The 23,374-nt window shown below is 37.1% G+C and overlaps 1 protein-coding gene across 1 annotated transcript in view; it reads left to right on the forward strand.

Moving 5' to 3' along the window:
• The window catches only part of stat5a (signal transducer and activator of transcription 5a), a 176,130-nt gene that overhangs the window by 30,241 nt on the left and 122,515 nt on the right, over positions 1 to 23,374 (forward strand). The window contains exons 2-7 of the mRNA XM_065273858.2: positions 10,774 to 10,838; positions 18,844 to 18,978; positions 19,065 to 19,221; positions 20,212 to 20,301; positions 21,439 to 21,613; positions 23,097 to 23,227. Of these exons, the coding sequence (XP_065129930.2) occupies positions 18,851 to 18,978; positions 19,065 to 19,221; positions 20,212 to 20,301; positions 21,439 to 21,613; positions 23,097 to 23,227 (681 nt within the window). The 5' untranslated portion in view covers positions 10,774 to 10,838; positions 18,844 to 18,850. The remainder of the gene's footprint in view (positions 1 to 10,773; positions 10,839 to 18,843; positions 18,979 to 19,064; positions 19,222 to 20,211; positions 20,302 to 21,438; positions 21,614 to 23,096; positions 23,228 to 23,374) is intronic.

Below are 23,374 nucleotides of genomic sequence, written 5' to 3' on the forward strand. Positions count from 1 at the left end.
AAAGTTACCGTAGCACCTGTATCAAGCTCCGTTAAATTATGGAGCTTTTCCACTGCATTGTACGACTAGGCTCGGCATGACGCAGCTCGCTGTACTTAAGCTCGGTTTACTTTCCACTGCAGTTTAGTATTGTTTTTAAAGTGGGTGGGATTAAAGACTTACTATTATGTAATGCTGCCTCTACTACTGTGACATTATTGTAAATGCAATTCAAACAAACGCACAACACAGAAGCAATGGAGCCTATCGATGGAATGTATATAGAGGGATGTTTTTCAGCGCTAAAAAGAAGTTTGGTAACTTGTACAACGAAGTACAGATGAAGGCATCACTTGGTTTGCGCTATGGCACCTGAAGGTAACTGATCTTGCATTATTTAGCGATAAAGCTGGTAGTGACGATTCTCTTTGACCAATCATTGATCTTTACACGTCACATTTTTGTATTGGTTTGGCTTGTTTGGAACCTTAACCGAGGTCGTACTAAAAATAAAGCACCAGGTACTACGTAGTGTACACAGTGGAAAACACAGAGCCATTATATGAAAAAGCGCCATTATTATTCAAGCTGTAGTATAACATGCTGTTACTCCTTAATGAGCACTCATGAGTCGCCTGAACCTGAGCTCATTAGACCAAAGATGTTACACGTTTGAACATAGCACTGCGATTATTAATGTCCCAAAGTGCCTGACCAGCAATCCACACTGATGTAATCTGTGGCTAGTCTAAAGAAGTCTTGCATGTGCTGGGTTGCCAGGTTAAAATAGGCTCAGTGTGGTTTACAGAATAAGCATATTTCTGTATAAATATTAGCCTCCCAGATGTACACCTTGGCATATGAGGGGCATTTCTGGAATATAATACAAGTACTGTATGCATACAATGCATGTATAAAATATATGATTTATGTATGTATGTTTACAATGTATTGGCCACCAGAAGCTTTGTTTTATCAAAGGTATTGGTCTTGGTAATGCACTTGCGTCTTGTCATCAGCACAACAACCGATTTCATTGCAACCGAGCTCTGACCACCTACTTTAGATACAGTAGTCTCAGGTTCGAGTTTTACACATTTTTCTGCCAATGTGAAAGCCCCCTAATGCAGGGTTCACACCAGACGCGGTATAGGCGGCAAGCTTGAGTGATTAACATGTTAAGTCAATGCAAAGACGCGATTATGCTACGTGCACACCAAACGTGGGGCATTGTGTTACTCACTCTAGATTACTCAACACTAAGTTATATCCCGCATGTGAATTTTTCGCTCGAGTTGAATATTTTAAACTTGGGCGAAGACGCGGTTAAGGCGAATAGCGCATGTTTTCGCGGCAAACGCGAAGCCCATATCGCGTCATTTGCATCGCCCCACGCGAGGACGCATTTGATCACGTCTTTGCATTGACTTCGTATGTAATCTACTCGCGCAATTCGTTGAACTCGCGTCTGGTGTGAACCCACAGTTAGGCACAAGCTGAGTCTCAGCGGAGTCCCAGAAGCCCCTCCCATCTTGAATGACTAGAATTTCATGCGCGGCTTTCACACGCAAATGAAGCGAGTAAACTCAAATGTTCAAGCTCCCAACTATGTGCGAATAGCGCGTTTTTGTCGCCTCTACCGCGGCTGGTGTGAATGCACCATAAGCGAGCCTGCAGATCTAATGGTGGCATAAGAAAGACATTTGCACATGTGAAAAGGTGTCTGTAAGAGTTACGTTAAAATGTAGAGTAGTATATAGAGATCTTAAGCTCACTTGCCTTTGTTGTCATTGTATAAATATGTGTTGTGTTGTGTATTGCAAAAAATTTAAATATGAATGAATTGGTAATCTTTTCTCAGTACATGTAATGACCTTACAGCTTTGACTAATTTGACTAACTGTATATAAATAATAGCCCCCTTGGGTATAATGGTTGCAGTGCCCCTGGTAACCCATCAGTATGATTACTTATTGTTCGGGACATTTTCACACACCTCCACGGCTCATTTCTGTAGTGTTCAGTCGATTTCAACACCTTACTTGTTCAGGCACCACAATGTCCGTTTTTAGTTTCCTACTTCTGATTGGCTTTCTCAGCTGACTTTTTTTCCATCCATTCACTGCAGCTTCCCTCGGCATATTCTCATCTGGACACAACATGTTGTTAAGGCAGCTCTTAAGGTTTAAAAGTGCCTTGAGTTTTTAGCATCCTGGAGAAAATTGGCTTTTTAGGTGGTTTGTCAGCATTTTGTAGGAGCCCTTGCACAAAAGACTGACTTCTAAAAGCTCTTCGTAGTCGAATGCAGCTGCTTTAGACTTCAATACAGTTTATGTGGCTATATTGTGACATTTTCAGTTTGACTTCAAGGCATGTGAAGATGCTTTAAAAACAGGTGTGAATGGTAAGGTTGTCGCACATAGAGATTTATTTACCTAGGGGTTAAGAGATCAGTTGTGCTAAACAGCCGACATTGTGTTTAAATGTAAAGGTCATGCTTAAGAGAATTTGTCTATTAAATAGTGAGATTGCACACACCCTTAGTTTTTGACGTGGTCAGTCTGCATTCCAGTTAACTTAAGATGAGTCTCATAAATGTCACGGTCATCTGGCTTTGTCTCTGTTATAAAGAGTGGCTTTTTTCAAAGTTCAAGTTTCTCTGCTTGTGCTTTGTTAGTATATTCTGAATTTACCAAGGTAAAAACTAAATGACATTATTGACTTGAAAACAGTACATTGTTTAAAGGCCAGTAGGCCACCTATTATGCAAATTCCACTTTTAAACAGTGTTTGGACTAGGGCTGGTCCGAATACCAATTTTTTTGAGCTTCGAAGCTTCGGTACTTATCAACATTGAATATTTAAAGCTTTACGAATATTCACCGCCTCATGCGTGCAGAGCTTATAGACTCCTCAATCGCCCACGTCACTGTGATGTAACTGCTCTAGCTGGTGGCAAAAGTTATGAGGAACACGCTAAAAGTTTGACGTTTTGACTTTAAAATGTCATCTTGTTGTGTTTTTGGCTGCCAGAATATAAGGAACAGCACTTTTGTTTTAAAAAATAAAGTTTTACCGGATCCCGGCAGACATTCACTCACAGAAATCAAGAAGTCAATTTTGGTTGAATGCAATACGGCGTACAGACTGGATGAGACCATCATAAATAATGCTCGGGTTTGCATTTGCACACTTCATATCAAGTAAAATAATCTATGCATATGTACTGGTGTGTTGATTTTATTTAGTACAAATCAGCAAGTTTCTGTTTTATAGGTGAAAAGTCGCCAACCGTGCTACTGTTTACCTGTTTACCTAACCCTAACCCTAACATAAAGCGAGAACATTCCTCCTGGAAGATGCTCTTTGTTAATGGTAATAAAGTATTAAAAAAAACATTCTAGGCACACCTTACCTTAGACTTATATTGTAAAAAGGCCATAATAAACAAAACCCAAAAACTCTTGTGTCAAACAACCCAAAAGCTATATTTAAATTGTATGTCACTGAAGCCTATAATTATTACTGTCTTTTTCTTTATCAGCACCTGCCGTAAAGACATTTTACACAATGCATGTGATGTTATTTTATATAGTAGTGTGTCTGCCATTATTCGTTTTACAAATTTGTTTTATTAATGGATTATGCAAAACAAAACAGTATTTCTGAATGGCCTGAGGCCGGGATTAAGCAAATTTGAAGCGAAAGTATTTGATGAACGCATAATACGTAATGAGACGAGCCTGATTAATAATATTATCAGATTTTTGACAGAGGTGGAGTCTAGCGGCTTTTGCATCTGAGCTGCTCATACATACGTAGACTTATGCACACATCAAGGGGTAACCTTGTGATTTCTCTAAAGCCAATACGGAAGTGACTTAAACTGCAAGCATCGACTGGCAGTTCGAAGGAAGTTCAAAGACCCCCATGTTAAAATGGCCAACTTTACAGCAAAAAATATGTTTACAGCTTGGTATAAAAAGTGTTTTTGGTCTAGATAGCTAATTTTTCCCTTCATGACAACCGTGTGTGTGGGGGTTTATGACTCATCCGTTGAAATTATATTAAGCCTTAAAGTTCTGCATAATGAGTGCCGGGTGAACTGCCACTGCTGTCACTATACCGTCAAGCTAGGTGGGCCTGGTTTCAACAACTAGCCACTTCTGCTTCACCCACTTCCCACCTCTTTACCCATTTTCGGTTTCCCGCGAGTGACACGCAGTGCCACGATGCTAAGATGGTGGCGGCAAGCCCTGCTTGTGATGTCACGGACACTACGTCCATATTTTTTTAAAGTATTTGGCACATATACACATGCAGCAGATGTTTCAGCAGATGTTGGTCTAAAAGATATGTTCAATCATCTTTAGTTTTGTATGATTATAAAAAAATGCACACAGCATATTTGTGTCCACCCAGCTTCAAGCACTGCGATGCTACTGTTCGCCTAGTCCCAAGAGAACAATCCATCCCTTAGCCTAATTAAATGAATAATGGAACATTCCCATTACAAGCACCTTGGTCTTGCTCATAATAGGGCCCAAGAGAGCGTCCACGTCTTGTGAAGGGTATTGTGCATGTTCTCTCTAAAGAGCCATTAATGAATCGGAGAACAGCACACCAGAATCAATATGATTTATAAGAGTCACTTAAAAATCAATCTTTTATTTTGAATAATGCGCGTATAGTTTTTCATTTAATCATACTTTCATTATTTATTGTGTATATTATAGGAAATGAATAGCAGTGATTAAAATGCATTTATGTTTTTTGTTTTTAAAAGAGGGTATTATACTTCAGACCCTAGTTTTCTTGTGTGCTTTGATTTAATCACTTCACAAAATCTTGCAGGAGGCCATTCATACATACATTGCAGACAATGTGTGCATATCTGTTGTCTGTCTGGTCTATAGTTCATTGAGTTTAAACATTTGACCTTCGATCTGCCACGTTCTTGGTATCTTTTCTTTTTACCGCAGCAAACTTTGTCTTTGTATGTACATTTGTTTGGGATAAATAGTGCACCTGAGATGTTTCTTTACTATTTAATTTTGCTCTGAGCTATTTGATTACTGTTAAATATAAAGCTTGCCTGAAAGGAAAATAGGCTTGTATGCATGAATGGCTTTATATAAATACACACACACACGTACACAAACATGCACAACTAAATAAAAAGCTTTTTTCTTTAAAGCTGTTTTGCCAGGTGTCATCTGCTCTTAAGTTGCGATACACTTTGTGTGCATTTAGGATTTGTCCGTTTGTCTGGCAAACACACAGCTTTTCTATGTAAATATGGCTTGAAATATATTAGATTTTAAAAAAGTGCACGTTTGGTTTGTCACGATGGCTGGTTCATTACATAAAAATGATTCAAGGGTAAAGAGCAAATGTGTAACTAAGTATATCCAGACATGTTATGCAAATCACTTTTCTGCATTTTAATGAACGGCAATAGGTGCTTTGCTCATGGCACTTGGTCATGCTTTTTGAGGTAAATAACCTATTAAACCTATATTATTAGTTCTTGTAAATTTTTTGTCTTTTCTTTTTCTGGTACATTTGAATCATATTGTCATCTATTTATCAGCTACACTCTGAAAAATAATTTATTTTTAACCAAGCGTTGGGTCAAAAAGGGACGCGATCCCAGCAGCTGGGTTGAAATGAATCCAGAAAATGTGTAACCCAACAATGGGTTAAAACAATCCAACATTTTGATTTTAAAACAACTAAGCATGGGTTACATTACAACCCAGCAGGCTGTGCTCATCCTTTTTTGACCTTAAAACTGGTTTAAAAATAATCTAAATTATGTTTTAAATGTTAAAAACACATTTCATACTGTAAACCAATAAACACAAGATTTCCGTTACTGAAGAGGATTGCAGTTTTTCATTGGTTACAAATAAACCAAACAAACAAACACCGCCTATGTGTTGTCTTCATGAGTTTAGGTGAATGGCTGATAGCCTCTGGCCCCAATGCACCTTTCACAAGTGCTTCATCGCCATGGAAACCAGAGGTTAGCGGTAGGCGTGTCGATTATGGCAAGTGAGGCAGTTGCTATTGTTACCTGCACATGTTATCTTTTTGCTGATTAAACGGTGTGCATTTGTTTGCTGTGTATGGATGATGATGTTCCTGCAATCGATGAAATAATGCTGGTTGCATGATGTTCTGTGGAATTTAGAGACCGAGGTATTTATAGATGTGGTGAGCGCCACTCCAAGAGCATTTGTCGAACTTAATCAGATACAGTATGTAATGGCAGATGGTAGGCTATGCAAATACACACACACATTTATGAACTCATACACATAGGCATTTAAACAGTCATGAGTTACTGCCTGTGTTCGCTCGGATCGACTGACCTTTTAATCGGGATTCAGATTTATAGTCCTGAACATACAGACAATATAATGAATATGGGGTCTTAGGGAGTTTTGCCAATGCTCGCTTTTACAAGATGGACCACATTCACATTGCATTTTTGTGCAATTTGCCCCTTGTTTTTGCCCCCGATTTTGCGTTAGGGGTGGGGTTTTGTTTTTGTACGAATCACTTTGTAATTCTATGTACACACCAAATGCGGGGCATTGCATACTCGCTCTAGATCAGTGGTTCTCAAACTTTTTCCGCGTGCGGCCCCCCTTGTGTACGGTGCATTCCTTCGCGGCCCCCCCAAATAAAATGTATGACAAACTGTTCTAAAGTTTAACATTTTAATTAAACAAAACATATTAAGTTATACAAAGTAGTGCTGTTGGTTAGTAGTCTTATTTTTTTAGGTTTAATTACACAGAATTCATGATAAATGAATGTTTTTTATAAAATGTCATAAAACTGGGGCCCCCCTGACACCATCTCGCGGCCCCCCTGGGGGCCCCGGACCCCAGTTTGAGAACCACTGCTCTAGATTACTCGCGGGATTTAACTACGTGTCATGCAAATTTTTCGCTCGAGTTGAATATTTTTAACTTTGTGATTCATGAATAAGCTTTGTGAATTGTCTGAGATACAAGGGTACAACATCACTTGTTTCGCTCAGATGGTGTTTAGCAGGATAATAAGTAAGTGTGTAAATCTTTGGGTAAACGGCGATTTAAGTCACAGTTAAAAGTTTCGATTCAATTCAAAAATATTTGTAGAAATTCAGAATGATTTGTTTCAATCCGATTTTGAATTGATTAAAACGATTAGATTACATTTTGATGCACTTCAGTTTAACGAATCAATTCAGAAGTTTTCGAAAGACTTTACTTGCCTTAATGTATAGTCAAGGAAAAGTCACAAATGAACCAATTACAAACTGTTTACTCCACTTATATGGGTGGTTTCCCGGACAGGGATTAGACTAGTCCTAGACTAAAATAAATGTAAGAGCTGTCCAAACTAAAAACAACTTGCACTGACATATCTTAAAATACATCAGTGCCCTTTGTTTTGCCTCAAAATGTACATCAGTAATGTTTTTAGTAAAGCATGTTTGTTAAAACTAGTTATATTTCATAATTAAACTAAGGCCTAGTCCTGCCTTAAACTAATCCATGTCTGGGAAACCACCCCATAGTGTTTTAACTGTGACCACTATTCAAAATCTCTATACATTTAATTTGAATGATCAGGATTTGTAATTGGTGCATCAAGAACATGAGTTATTCGTTATACTCCTTTTAAAAAGCACACAGGAAATGTCACAGCCTTTTTAAAACAGCTGGACTCATTCATGGTTTCAGGACCAGAATTTTTTTTGCCAGACAAAGTACAAATTGTAAACCACAGGCTCAGAAGATTAACATGAATTAATTTTAGTCTTAATTTCTCTTACTTGATTTAAAAGTTTACTATTGTCTAGGACAGGGGTCTCCAACGTGGTGCCTGCCAAAGCCCATTCTACTAATAGTCTCAATTGTAATATTTATTTATTACATATTTTTTATATGAGCTTGGTATGGTGTTAACATTTTAAACAATACTAAAACATATCAACAAGTAAATTAAAATAAAATCAACAAGTAAAACAAAAAAGTTTTACGTATACAATATCAAAAAGTAGCCCTCCAGATGGAGGTTGGAGACCCCTGGTCTAGGATGTGAAGAGCTACATCAGCTGTGTGTGTGTGTGTGTGTGTGTGTGTGTGTGTGTGTGTGTGTGTGTGTTTCTGTGTGCTGAAACCAGTCCCTCATTGTCAGGACTGTTATAACCTCACAAGCCATAAATATGCTTTTATTCATCCTCCCAAAGTGAAAGCAAGTGAGAGTCAGCAGGGAAATGGTGGGGGAATTCATTTGGCATCAGTTCATCGTTTTAGCCTTTATAGCCAGAGGGATGGAGAGAGTTTGGAATGTGCATTGGGATATCTGCTTAAAGTGTTTGTACAGTGTGACTGACGTGACGGCCTCAGGGTTGTCTTTGTGTGGCCACAAATAAACACACACAATGTGTACAAATAGGAGGTGTGTGTATGTTTGTATTACCACTTGAACATTGAACCTTTATCCCCCTCCCCAAAAAAAGGATTTTTGCTGCTTGTTTGGTCAGTGAACATTTTGTCAGTGAGTTTTGTGTTTAATACATTTAATCGGTTAAAATGTGAGATTTACTGAATACCTTTGATATAAATACCTAGTAGTACTACGAGAGTGATTTATAAGCACTATTCATGACTCGGCCTCCTATTAGCGCTGTGGCTAGAATTAATAAAAATCCGTTTCATATACTCACAAATTTTTACTCGCATTTGGCACTTGGCGAGTGTTAATTTTAGGCCTGCTTGCATGGCAAAGCCACAAGCATGTATAATAGTATACACAGTAAAATTTTATTGAAAAAGAATTTTTAATGCTGATAAGGTTTTAAGTTGTGTAGCAAGTGTTTGATTAACTCAAGCTCTATTGAATTATTTTTGAGTGTTGCCATCAGCTCCTTTAGCAGACTGTGAAGTGTCACTTAAGTGCCACTTCGCCTTGCATTTGTGCCACCATATAAGATGGCATACAAATGTCACTTCAGGATCTAAATCGATGTTTGCACAAACAGTTAAACACACAAATGTTTTGTTGCTCCCAAGCTCTATCACATCAGATCACGCACATACTTCCCCTGCTCGCCTCATTAACATCTGTCACGGATGGCTTTCTACATAAATTCCCTCTTATCTTACCATGACCTCTGTCAAAACAGAGAGCGGTCCCTGTGAGATTACGTAATCCTCCCTGCGGGGTCTAATCCAGGCTTTCTAGTGTCTGTTGTGTTGAAAATGTGATGTGTAAGAATCTGTTCGGTTGCACGGCGAGGCCATGCGCATGCGTTGCTTCAAAACAGTAGTTGTGTTTGTTAGAGTTGTTTTATAATCATAATTACTGAAGATCATTTAATTTAAAATTGTGATGATTCATGGTGGACTACATCAGCTGCTTTCTTGAATAAAAGCATTCCTTCCAAATAGCAACTTGCAAATCATGCATCATAGCTGCGATGTAAAACGAAGGCCTGTTGTCCCAAACATACTTTGTTGCCCGATTATCTGTTTGTGTTTTTGTTCATACTGTAATTACTTATAATAGGGTGTTGGTTATTTAATAACAGTTTCAGTTTAATAAAGGTCTTTGTTACCGTTTGTCCTAGATGTCACGTGTGTGTGCATGTTTGAGACTGAACTCTCTGGACTCTCAGGTTCCTCATTTGGTGGCTGTGCATGTACTCGTAGATCAAGACTGAACACATTTTATGCATCAACTGTCAGTGGAGAGATATTCCTCTTTCTTTCTTTCTCTACCTCCCCCTCTTCTATGGAGGGAACAACAGACTGAAGGGAAGTTTTACTCTTGCTAACCAAGTCAAAAACATTTGGTAATGCAAAGCGTTTTTAAATCTGCGTAGAAGATCTCACAGCATGAGTTTAGCCTGATGAACATGGTTGCCAGATTTGTGTAACATACTAGCACAATAGCCAATTAAAACTAGCCCAAATACCAGATCTTAAAATATGGCAGTCCTATACCTAAAATACTTATTTGTGAAATCCGAGATAAAGTCTCATAATCTAATCTAATGTCACTCATTGATTTTACTATATTTTTAATATTTGTCATGACCTTACTCAGTTGATATTAAAGATAAAGGTTGCATTACGTTATGTAGGACGATTTTATGTAACACAAATTATACACTATACACTGAAAAAAAACTTCTGGACATCGGTTGCACATAATTAAATTAGTTTTTTTTTTTTTATTAAATTAACATTAATTAAAATGTATTTCATTTTAAGAACTTGGTTCAATCATGTTGAACTGGTGTACATTAAATTACATAGATCCAACATTTTTTTTTTAAGAAAAATCATTTCAAGAAAACTTAATTCAATCATGTGCAACCAGAGGTTGACTGGGTCACATTCTGTAATGCATTGCACACAATTTCTTTAAAAAAACACTGTATAGTAGTAATCATAAACAGTCTGTTTTTGTAAAATCATCATCCCTATGATTAACAGCTGATTACCAAGAGCCGTCCACCTTGGCAAAACTGCTGATAAACCTGCTGCCGACTATTTATGTTGTTAAAATGAATCGAATAACATCAAAAAAAGTTTACTTTACTGATTCTAATTCATTTATCTTTTTTATTTTTTCATAAATATTTCTTTTTTTTAGTTACAAAATAAAATTTTCTAAATAAATGTTTTTTGCGTGTTTTTTTTCTGGGGTTTGGAAATTGTTTCATGCTTCAATGTTTGTATACTAACCTGAGTTCATAAGATTTCTTCTCTCTCATGCACGCAGGTTTCCTGGGTTTCCTCTCCAGAAGTTCCTGTTCTTAGATGGTAACAGAGAGCTAGAAATAAGAGGTACTGTAAACTTTGACAAATTCTGTGTATGTTTAGTATGATATGATTTTAATTGCATTTATTCATTTAGCTGACGCTTTTATCCAAAGCGACTTACAATTGCTATATATGTCAGAGGTCGCACGCATCTGGAGCAACTAGGGGTTAAGTGTCTTGCTCAGGGACACAATGGTGTGTCACAGTTGATTCGAACCAGAGTCTCTCACACCAAAGGCGTGTGTCTTATCCACTGCGCCATCACCACCCCAATTGTGGAAAAAAGGGTTAATTGCTTCAGACATAAGAGATAAAATAACAGATAAAATAATTTAATCTTGGGTCTGTCAAAAGGAGGCCAGAACTCGGAGAATATAATGTCCAAAGACCATGTATCAAAGCACAACAGGTACAGTAGTAGCAGATATTAAAACATCTTTTATCTCTTTTAATGGAAATATAAAAAATACCAGCATCAATCTGTAAATTGCTATAAGAAAGGTGACACCATTTAGTGCCCTTGCAAATTTCGCATACCTATACATGTATATGCCACTTCATTCTTTAAATTAAGCATTGTTCTTATTTTAAGGCTTATATCTAGACAAATTTAATGTGCTTTTTTGATTTAGTGAGAAATAGATTATGTAACTTCTCTCTGGAGGCGGAAGTTTTGAAGCATTTAAGAATTTTTCTGATTATGTAATATAATGAACTTTTCAGCTTTCTCCACAGCACTGTGGTCATAACGTCCTGCTCAAGGACGATCTAAACAATAGTCTTAGTCATGAGAGAAACCATGACAATTGATTCATACCCATGTGAAAGTTAGACTTTTTAGTCATCCTTATTAACTTTCAATATAGCTCTGTACACTAGTTCACTCTTAAAAGATGAAATGTATGCATTTAAAAAACATAATCTTTCTTTTCCAGGAAAAAAAGAATGCCCTGTTTTGAGTAAACTCTGGATTTTCCATCTAATCATCACGTCTTTTTAAGAATCATTCTCAAAATGCTTCAAATCTTACCATTGCTTTAACTTTTAACCATTTTAACTTCTCGTATGAAGTGACTCTCTGTCTCTCACGTTCCTCGTTCACTGGCTGTAGGCTGTCTATGTTCTCCGCACCTGTAGATCAAGATTGAACACATTTTATGCTTCAACTGTCAATGGCAACTTTTCAGCACAAAACTGATGACTTACAAATTAACCACCCACAATCCAGTTTAACCAGGCGCTAAATGCTTTGAATTACTGTAGCCCCGCTCTATATTTAAACATGCCGTCTTTATATGCAAATGGTTGATTTTAGTTTTGCAGTATGAACAGTAATTGATCATTTGCGCTGTTTTGGTGGGAGTGTTTTTGGAGATACCTGCTCTGCAGGATTCGGACACTGAAACGCGGATCATACCTACTTATTAGCAGGCACAGTGAATGTTCCTCATTATGTTCTCAACAGTTGAGAGCTGAGTCATATTTAACCACCATACAGCTCTTATGTGAAACCTCATGTATGTCTTATATTATATATATATATATATATAAGTGTGAGAAAGAGAGAGATGATAATAACAGGATAAAAGCACTGGGTAGATCTTAGTTTTCGCATTTCTGCAAAATCTTGATAGTGAAGTTGCACCTCTAGGCAAGCATTTTAGTCTTTAAAAACAAAGTCTATCTACTTCATTTGGGAAAGACTATATAGACACAAGTATTGGGATGACCCTTCTAATAGAGTTGTTTGGGGCGACACAGTGGTCTCCGTTTCAAGCCCTGGCTGGGTCAGGGGGTTTTTCTGTGTGGAGTTTACATGTTCTCCCTGTGTCAGCAAGCATGGATTTACCCTGTTTACTACAGTATATGGTTTTCTTTCATATTTCCGAAACTATACACACGTTGATCTATACACACACTAAGGAAGGGCAATTTCACATCTCCAGTTCACCTTACCTGCATTTTTACCTGGCGATTAACCAGTTGTAAACATGAATGTAGCCATTGATGCCGCAATGGCGCATTTGCAATAAACATGTTTATCTATTCCAGTCAAAACAAATAGTAATGCTATACGATACACAATAGGGTGATTCTCACGAAATTCAGATTCAGAAGGTGTCCAGTATCAGAATCTTTGACATATATTTAACATATATGCACAAATAAGTTTAAGAACTCACTATAACCATTATTTTTAGAGGATTTAAAAAATATTTCCTAAGAATTATTTACATTTTTTAGATTATCATGATCAAAAATTATCATTACCGCAACATGAAATTACATTAAATATATGCATTTACAAACACATGTTTCGGTAATGAGAACTAAAAAGTTGTCTAGGTACTATGACAAACAAAATTTTAACTTTTATCTGGAGAGAAAAAATAAGAACTGCTTACCTGGTAGCCATCTTGAGTGTCACAGTCAATTATGTTCCTTCCAACATTTTTTTAAAAATGTTAGTTCCTTGAGGGCTTAAACAATGATTGAAAATTGTTGCGGAAGATGAAAAAATTGGTCTTGGACGCATTTATATTCCTTATTATTGTCTCTACAATTACCAATGATCACCAAATACCACATGTTTCTTTACTGTAAATGTTTATAGTATAACATGCACTGAAGCTTTTTATTTTTTAGATTTTTTTATAATAAATATTTCCATGTCAAAGAACCAAAATCCAGTTATGGACACGTTGCGGTAATTAACATTTTCCCCTTAAATGTTGAAAAAAAAAATTGGTTTGTATGATGTCATTTGAAATCATGTGCAAAATAGTACATGAAGAGATGTTTGTAACTGTATGCTTCTTATTTTGATAGCATTTACTTTTTTTATCAAAATGTTTCATGACAACTCATATGTCTAATTTCGTGAGAATCACCCAATAGTATGAAGAATTTTGTTTCCATTTTTGTTTCAAACATTTTGGAAAAGGCTTTTTCTGTGCTAAAAATGACTGTGCCCCTGTGTACAAATCATTGATGGGTTTGGGTGATGAGTGTTTGGCTCAGACCCTGAAGTCATAAAAAGGTGTTTATGCAGACCAGTCAAGTTCTTTCACACCAGCCTTAATCAATCATTTCTTTTTAAACGTTGCTTTTGTACATAGGGACATTGGTCCTCTACCCAAATTGTTGCTATTAAATAAGAAGTACACAAACTCTTGTTTAAACAACATATTTCCTACAATCCTGGATCAACACCATACTTTGTGAAATCACGTTCACCGAGTCCACTGTACGCACACCGCCAGATTTTTGTAACCATGCGTATGCGAGTACAGTAGAGTGTAGTATGTAGTACAGGAGATGCATTGCATTTTGTTGCCTTACGTGCGACGAGGTTGTGCCTTTTGACCGTGCGCATACATCCACAAACACGTAAAAACATACTCAAGGCTTTAAGCTTAAAATTGAACTAAAAACATCTTTCTTGAGATCGCTTTAGCTACTGCGTATGAACACAGGCTGGCAAATGCCATTGATGATTGGTTCTTTTAAATGGAAGGCGGGACTTCAGTCAACATATTGAGCGTTGCATTCCCCCCTTCATAGTAATAGCAGTGCTCAGTCATGTTATATCTTTGGTTTCAGTTTCCCCTGAGAAACGAACAACCATGAGGCAGTACAGCTGCTGAGTTTATCATACTGCTCTTGACAGATAGACAATCTAGAATTCATAGTGTGATTGAATCTGTGGGTTAGTCCTGTGGGAGCAAAGTAGTTAAGTGTAGATGAGGAGTCAAGATTAGTTTCCTCGTGTAAAAGCACGGCTTCTTGAGATGTTTTATGCATGATGTTAAGTGTTGCCTTGAAGAGCTTTTCTCTTCTGACTACCATTGACATTAATACACTGAATTGAAATGATTTGAATTGAGAGTCATAAAGAGAGAAATTGTGAGTCCAGGTGACTTTAGTTGTGTAACGCTGTTTTAATGGGTATGGAGGGAGGTCCATTGGAGCCAATTTTAATTTATAAGATGAAAGAGACATGTGTGACCTGATTTCTGGAGAAAAGAGTCAATGTTCAAATCATACCTTTTGCCTTTAAATCCATCACATCAACCGGAATCAACCATGTTTGTCTTTGCGGTTAGTTGACTGGCAGTGAGTGGCTTTTGTGTCTACCTTTTTATTAGTATTGTAGTGTGTGTGTGTGTGTGTGTGTGGTAAGCTGACTGGAAATCCGTGGTTTTTGTGTCTCTGTGTAGGTGTGTAGCTTTCATGTGTATGTATGTGCGGTTTCACTGCTTGGAAATACACATGCTCATACATACGGACACACACAGGATAGAAAGTGGCGAGCTGTAAACTCCCTCCGCTTCCGTTTTGAACGGATTTAAAGTTTTTGTCAAATGGACAGTTAGTTACTCTATAACACTGTTTATATAATATATGATGAATTGGGTAACTTAGAAGACACAGTATTTTCTAAACTATCTTTGATGGGTAAAGCTGCAAATAAAATTATTTACCTTCAAAATCATAACCATGATTTTATCCATAGTTTTTTAGCTAATCCATAACTGTGAGTGTCTCTTTCCGTAAATGTAAAGGCACATGTTTTTGTCTCGGTCTGTAAGACATGAAGGCGTCTGTGTGTGTCTCTGCTTGTATAACATTTGGTGCGTCTGTGAGCATCTCTGTCTGTAAAACATGAAGGCGTCTGTGTGTGTCTCTGCCTGTATAACATATGAGGTGTCTGTAAGCATCTCTGTCTGTAAGACATGAAGGCGTCTGTGTGCGTCTCTGCCTGTATAACACATTGGGCGTCTATGAGCATCTCTGTCTGTAAGACATGAAGGCGTCTGTATGTGTCTCTACCTGTATAACATTTGGGGCGTCTGTGAGCATCTCTGTCTTTAAGACATGAAGGCGTCTGTGTGTGTCTCGGCCTGTATAACATTTGGGGTGTCTGTGAGCATCTCTGTCTGGAAGACATGAAGGCGTCTGTGAGCATCTCTGTCTGTAAGACATGAAGGCGTCTGTGTGTGTCTCTGCTTGTATAACATTTGGGGCATCTGTGAGCATCTCTGTCTGTAAGACATGAAGGCGTCTGTGTGTGTCTCTGCATGTATACCATTTGGGCGTCTGTGAGCATCTCTGCCTGTATAACATTTGGGGCGTCTGTGAGCATTTCTGTCTGTAAGACATGAAGGTGTTTGTGTGTGTGTCTCTGCCCGTATAACATATGGATCTGGGATCATCTCTGTCTGTAAGACATGAAGGCGTCTGTGTGTGTCTCTGCCTGTATAACATATGGGGCGTCTGTGAGCATCTCTGTCTGTAAGACATGAAGGCGTCTGTGAGCATCTCTGTCTGTAAGACATGAAGGCGTCTGTGTGTGTCTCTGCTTGTATAACATTTGGGGCATCTGTGAGCATCTCTGTCTGTAAGACATGAAGGCGTCTGTGTGTGTCTCTGCATGTATACCATTGGGGCGTCTGTGAGCATCTCTGCCTGTAGAACATTTGGGGCGTCTGTGAGCATTTCTGTCTGTAAGACATGAAGGTGTTTGTGTGTGTGTGTCTCTGCCCGTATAACATGTGGATTTGGGATCATCTCTGTCTGTAAGACATGAAGGCGTCTGTGTGTGTCTCTGCCTGTATAACATATGGGGCGTCTGTGAGCATCTCTGTCTGGAAGACATGAAGGCGTCTGTGAGCATCTCTGTCTGTAAGACATGAAGGCGTCTGTGTGTGTCTCTGCTTGTATAACATTTGGGGCATCTGTGAGCATCTCTGTCTGTAAGACATGAAGGCGTCTGTGAGCATCTCTGTCTGTGAGCATCTCTGTCTGTTAGACATCAAGTTAGACATCAAGGCATCTGTGTGTGTCTCTGTCTGTAGGACATAAAACATTTGTGAGTGCCTATCTGTAAGACAATGGGGTGTCAGTAAGTGTCTCTGTCTGTTAAACATGAAGGCATCTGTGTATGTCTCTGTCTGTATAACATTGTGGCGTCTGTGAGCAGCTTTGTCTGTAAGACATCAAGGGATCTCTGTGTGTCCCTGCCTGTAAGGCATTCGTGAGTGTCTATATGTAAGACAATGGGGCTGCAGTAAGTGTCTCTGTCTGTAAGACATGAAGTCATCTGTGTGTTTCTGTCTGTAAGACACTGAGGGCATCTGTGTCTCTGTAAAAGAGGAAGGCGTCTCTGTGTTTCTGTCTGTAAGATATGAAGGCGTCTTTGAGTGTCCCTGTACACTGAAAAAAATGATTCATTCAATTTCCTTTTTTTAGGTAAGTGGTTGCAATCAATTTATTTAAACTACATTTAAACAAAAGATGTGTATTTTTTATTTATGTAATTTTTTGTTTAAATGTAGCTTAAATAAATTGATTGCATCCACTTACCTTAAAAATTGAGTAAATTGAATGAACCATTTTTTTTTTAAGTGTATGTAGGACGTAAAGTTGTCTCTGTGTCTCCGTCTGTCTTGACACACAAGCATGAGATTGAGAAATGAAATTAAATCCGTTAATTTCCTTCCTCTTTTTTTTCTGGGCTGTCCTCACGCACACACGTACAGACAGTGCCAACTTAGTTGCACTGTTGACACAACAAATCCATTAAATGTGTGTAGGCGTTTTTCCAGAAAGCCATGAAAAGTGCAAAGTGACATAACGGCTCATGGGGATTCATGTCCCACCATCATCTGTATCATTCAGGAAGAAAATCAAACTGAAAATCATATAAAGATTCTGCCTGTGGGCAGTATCATAGACTTTCACAGGTGAAACTCATACAGGGATCCATCCAAAATCATCAAAAATCAAAAGAAAAAATCAAATGTTGCAAAAACCCATTTTGGGACTATTTAGGTTTGCTTGTATTATACCCACTGATCTATATAAATGACTGAATTGCGCATGACGTCACACTTGTGAAGCCACCGCGCCGCCATGTTGGTATACCCAAACGTTCTATTAAATCAATGGACGTTATCAGATTTTAATGATAAAACATCACTTTACTCGTCTTCGTTTTTATATGTGAAGTTACCATGTACATTATTACAACATAAACGTCCAAAGCATGTAAATAGTTATTTACTGAAAGTTGTACATTTTGCATTTTAATCAGTTATTATACATTCATCTTTATTACAGTATCAGATCAGCAGACAGACCGCAGCATATTTAGTATTAATGACAATAAACGTGCTCATTCTGAAATCTATATAAATAATCATGCTTTGTACCGTATGTGCATGCAATAATTTGCTAGTTTTGTAATTATGTTATCTAAACTTACATGTTACCTAAACTTATTTAGAGAAATAACGCTGACCGTCACAGTGTAGCTGAAAGTCAAAAAAAGCTTTATTTATACCTGTGTCATTAACAAATGCATCAGACACACTCACCTTAACGGTTTTTTATAAATCCATTATCCTGCTCGATTAAAACATAAACATTGCATATAACACCAGAATTAACAAATAATTTACGTACACATATCCTAAAAATTTACCTTATGTAACTGATACGCTGTAAAGGGGGTAAATTTTGATCATGATTTTGATGGAAGTCGTTGGCTATACCAAGATGGCGGCTCGAACTCTGCGCTGGCTTCACCTCACTCGGTTACGTCAAGTGTTCTATGCGCAATCCAGTCATTTATATAGATCAGTGATTATACCATTATTTTCTTGACAGTTAAGAAAACATTCCCCTAAATTCTTATAACTATAATGGCTCCTGACATTTTACATTTTTAATAATTCTCAACATTATTATTGGTGATTCATCTGGTAAATATATCTGTAATACAACATTTATACTACTTCATATTTTATATTAAAATAAATTCAAATGGACCATAATTTTACATTATGGTAATGAGAAATAGAGGGAGAGTTTAATTGTAATAAATGTCACAATGGTAACAAATCTTAATGGTCCTAAAAATATGTAAATGAATGATGTATAAAAATGATTAATTTCCCTATCTCTCTCTTTCTCGTTCTCTCTCTCTCTCTCTCTATCTTTGTCTCTCTCTTACACACTTTATCAGAGAGAAAATGGCAGTATGGATCCAGGCCCAGCAGCTGCAGGGAGATGCCCTGCATCAGATGCAGTCTCTCTACGGGCAACACTTCCCAATAGAAGTACGACACTACCTGTCCCAGTGGATAGAGGGCCAGCTCTGGTTCGTAGTGTCATCAAGTGAATACCCGTGTCGTTTTGTCATTTGTCTTGTTTGTATTGGAGTAATGTGTGTGCGTTCACTCTCAGGGATGCAATAGATTTAGAGAACCCTCAGGAGGAGATTAAAGCAAAGCGTTTATTGGACAGCCTGATCCAGGAACTACAAAAGAAAGCTGAGCATCAAGTCGGAGAGGATGGATTCTTGCTTAAAATCAAATTAGGACATTATGCTTCACAGCTAAAGGTAAAACGTACACGTATGCTGTGGTTTTATATGTATTGTGTGCGGTTAAGGTATGACAAGTTCAAATAAAAATAATTACTTGATTTAACACGTCAGATTCTTGATTTCCCACACCCATAAGCTCCTGCAAAAACGTGAACACACACACACACACACACACACACACATAGAAATAGACAAGTATGAAGAACCACCCAGAAGAAAATTTAATTGCTCACAAGTTTCTATTTTATTGATCAGAAAATCTCAATTACATTTTAATTCGGTTTTTAATGGTCTCAGATTAATCTTCCGAAATACCTTGGAAAAAATAATACTAGTCATAGATGAGACAATAAAGAGCTCCGATGCAAAACCCTCTAAGTGCATGTTTTCTTGTAAAGGAACATTTTTAACTCTTAATGCATTCTGCCAACAAACCAGTATTTCTGAAGATACTGATATCCAATAAATGGCTGATAATACAAATAAATTCTTCTGAATGTAAAACAGTGCTGAACTTTACAGCTATATTAACATAAATGACTTTTTTAATTAAAAAAAAAACAATATATCTTAAAATATTTTCTGACATTGTTGTGATCTCTTCTGGAGTTTTATAGTTGACACATGGTATAATTTTTCTTCCATGTAATCTCATAGCTGTCAAATAAAAACAATTATTACTATATATAGCTACACTAAATTCAATTACCTATTGATATTTCGTTTCTATACGATACAATCTATGTAATTGTACATAAAGACATGCAATGTGAAATGAATGCTTGTGTTTCATAGAAGGGCGCACAGGTTACATACGGTATGTGTGTGGAGCATATCGGTTCATGATTAAGTACATTATTAAGAACAGGTCAGTCAAGAAAATGCAGGCAATGCCTCTGTGTTTACTGTCATTAGTGTTGCGCGATGCACTAGGATGTGTTAAAGTAAAACAAGAGATGGGAGATAGACGTGTGTGTTTATCTAATTCTGTTTGTGTGTTTTCAGAGCACATATGACCGCTGTCCCCTGGAGCTGGTGAGATGCATCAAACACATTCTGTACACAGAGCAAAGGCTTGTCAGAGAGGCTACGAATGTAAGTAAACCCACTATAGCGATGGGAATGTCTGATTTATTAAATATTCAGATATACAATGAATTTCTATTAACTACTTAAAAATGATCTTTAGATTTATTTGAGTCATCTGAGCCCAGATGTTCTTAGCATTTGACATATTTTTGTTAAAATGTTAAATTATCAGTATACTATGTACAGTAGAGATCCGGTTTTACCAATTAAACCAAGAGATAAATAGTGAATCAGACAACATGAATGTCATGCACTTACAGATATATATGGGCTTTGTACACCCTCTGCAAGTGTTTGTTTTAGTGGTAGCCTGCTCTGAAAAGCATTGTGGGTAATAAACAAGGCCAAAGAACATGATATTGACTTTTATGAGCTTCAGAGATTGAAATTGCATATTTGATTTATGAACATACTTGTACTGTATACACATACGCTTATTAACCTACCCATATTTGCATGATACCTGTCAAGAATGTTCAGGTTTATGAGAGTAAAAGGGGAAATTTCAGAATTTATGACTTCAGCTGACTTACCATAAATCATAAGACTAAGGAATATATCAATAAATGAAGAAGCCAATGCATTTACACTCATGCCATGTATGCGTATATGCAGAACAGAAATGTTATTTTGTTTGTTTATACATAAATTCTAGTTGTGGGCAGAGATTAATCGTATACAAAATAAAATGAGTTTTGCATGTATACATTCAGAAATGTTTTATTTATATATATTACAAATTATTTATATAGAATATATAAATATGTACACATATGTTTCTTTAATGCATACATGAATGTGTTTATATATACATAATAATTATACAAAGCACTTACTCCTATATTATGCAAAAACTCACTTTTATTTTGTATGCGATTAATCGTGATTTTAATCTTTGCCCATCACTTTTCATGTTAACCCTAAATTGAGACAAACAACTATTTGTCATTTATACACAGTGCTCGAATTCAACCAGTTTATCTAAATGAAAAGTTAATACGTGAATGACTAAAATGTTAAAAGGCAGTACAAATTAGTGATGAGTAAATATTTTTTGGTAATAGTTTGAGAAACATTTTATGTCAACTCTTGTCCATGAGGTGCCAGATTTGGTTATTATTCATGTTTGTCTGTCATTGGCAGTCAAGTTCACCGGTAGGCGGGCTAATGGACAGCATGTCGCAAAAGTACCATCAGATCAACCAAGCATTTGAGGAGCTCAGAATATTGACTCAAGACACAGAGAATGACCTCAGAAAACTACAGCACAACCAGGAGTACTTCATTATACAATATCAGGAGAGCCTCAGGATACAGGGTATGTACACACATGTATCCAGTAGTGCAATATTGTAAAGTGCTCGAGATCTGCAGTAAAGTACTGGGTGCATGAGCAAACAAAAATACAGATTGTCATGCACTCATGTCATTCACTTCATCATAGAGGAAAAAAATAGCATTTTTTCTTTGGTAGACGCATTTATCCAAAGCGACTTGCAGTGCATTAAAGGATTACAAAATTTTCTAAAAAAAAAAAAAAATCCATTTAATTTACTCACCACCATGTCACCCAAAAAGTTGATGTCTTTCTTTGTTCAGGCAAGAAAAAATTATGTTTTTTGAGGAAAACATTCCAGGATTTTTCTCATTTTAATGGACTTAAATGGACCCCAACACTTAACAGTTTTTTTCAACAGAGTTTCAAAGGACTCTAAACGATCTCAAATGAGGCATTAAGGGTCTTATCTAGTGAAACGGTTGTCATTTTTGACAAGAAAAATTAAAAATATGCACTTTTAAACCAGAACTTCTCGTCTATCTCCGGTCCTGTGACGCGCCAGCACGACCTCAAGTAATTGCGTAGTGATGTAGAAAGGTCTCGTGTTACATATATGAAATGCACAATTGCGGACCATTTTAAACAATAAACTGACACAAAGACATTAATTAGTATCATTCCACATACAACAACGTTGGAACGGTCCTCTTTCTCCACACTTGTAATCACTGGGGCGGAGTTTCGCATACATCATTCGCATACATCACCTCTCGACGTGATGACGTGTTGCATGAGGTCGCACTGGCACATCACAGGACCGGAGATAGATAAGAAGTTGTGGTGTCAAAGAGCATATTTTAAAATTTTCTTGTCATAAATGACCATCGTTTCACTAGATAAGACCCTTATGCCTCATTTGTGATATTTTGTGATCAAAATTGACTAATCCTTTAAAGCTATACACTTGTATCACTTTGTCTGTTCTTGCTGTGCTAATGCAATGCTTTACCAATTAAGCTATAGGACCAATGCATACATCTTTAAGTATTATGTCCCTAAAAATTACTTCATAATAAAAAGCTTGTATGATTGCAGAAACACGCATAGATAAAGTCATTGAAAAACAAATTTGTGTTAATGATGCTAATTATTAATACAATTAATATTGTAACAATTTTAATTGTTCTAACAATGATGCAAGAGGCAGATCATGCACAAATAATTGTTCTTCTGGGAATAGCCAAGCTAGTTAAATACCTATTATTTACATGTTTGAGAGTTGCCAGCAAGCTTTGTTGATTTCTTATTGTAACTACTAATAGCTAATCAAAACTTAATACTTTCTAACTGCAGACTTGATATGTTTGTAATTTCTTACTTGGCATGATTCACTGAAGCAAGAAAGTCCTACTGCTTGTTTAATTTGCATATCCAAATGGTATTTCTACTTATATGTGAATAGTGAAGTTTTATTAGCGAAGCTCATGTTTGTGGACTAAACTCTTCTCCTTGATATGTTCAGCCCAGTTATCGAGTTTGGCCACACTGCCACCAGCAGACCGACAGTTGCGAGAACCCAGTCTGCTCAGCAAAAGAGCCACAGTAGAGGCCTGGCTGACCCGAGAGGCCAATACCCTGCAAAAATACAGACTGGTACATGCAGACAAACAGACACACAATACCCTCAATATAACCTTTTCAAACAGTGACGGTAGAGTTTTTAATGAGCAACACATGGATTGTTACATTAGGAGGATGTGCCAGTGTTTTTGACACGTTTACATTTATTCCCTAAAGTCT

This window comes from Paramisgurnus dabryanus, chromosome 3, assembly GCF_030506205.2.
Source record: "Paramisgurnus dabryanus chromosome 3, PD_genome_1.1, whole genome shotgun sequence".
NCBI lineage: Eukaryota > Metazoa > Chordata > Actinopteri > Cypriniformes > Cobitidae > Paramisgurnus > Paramisgurnus dabryanus.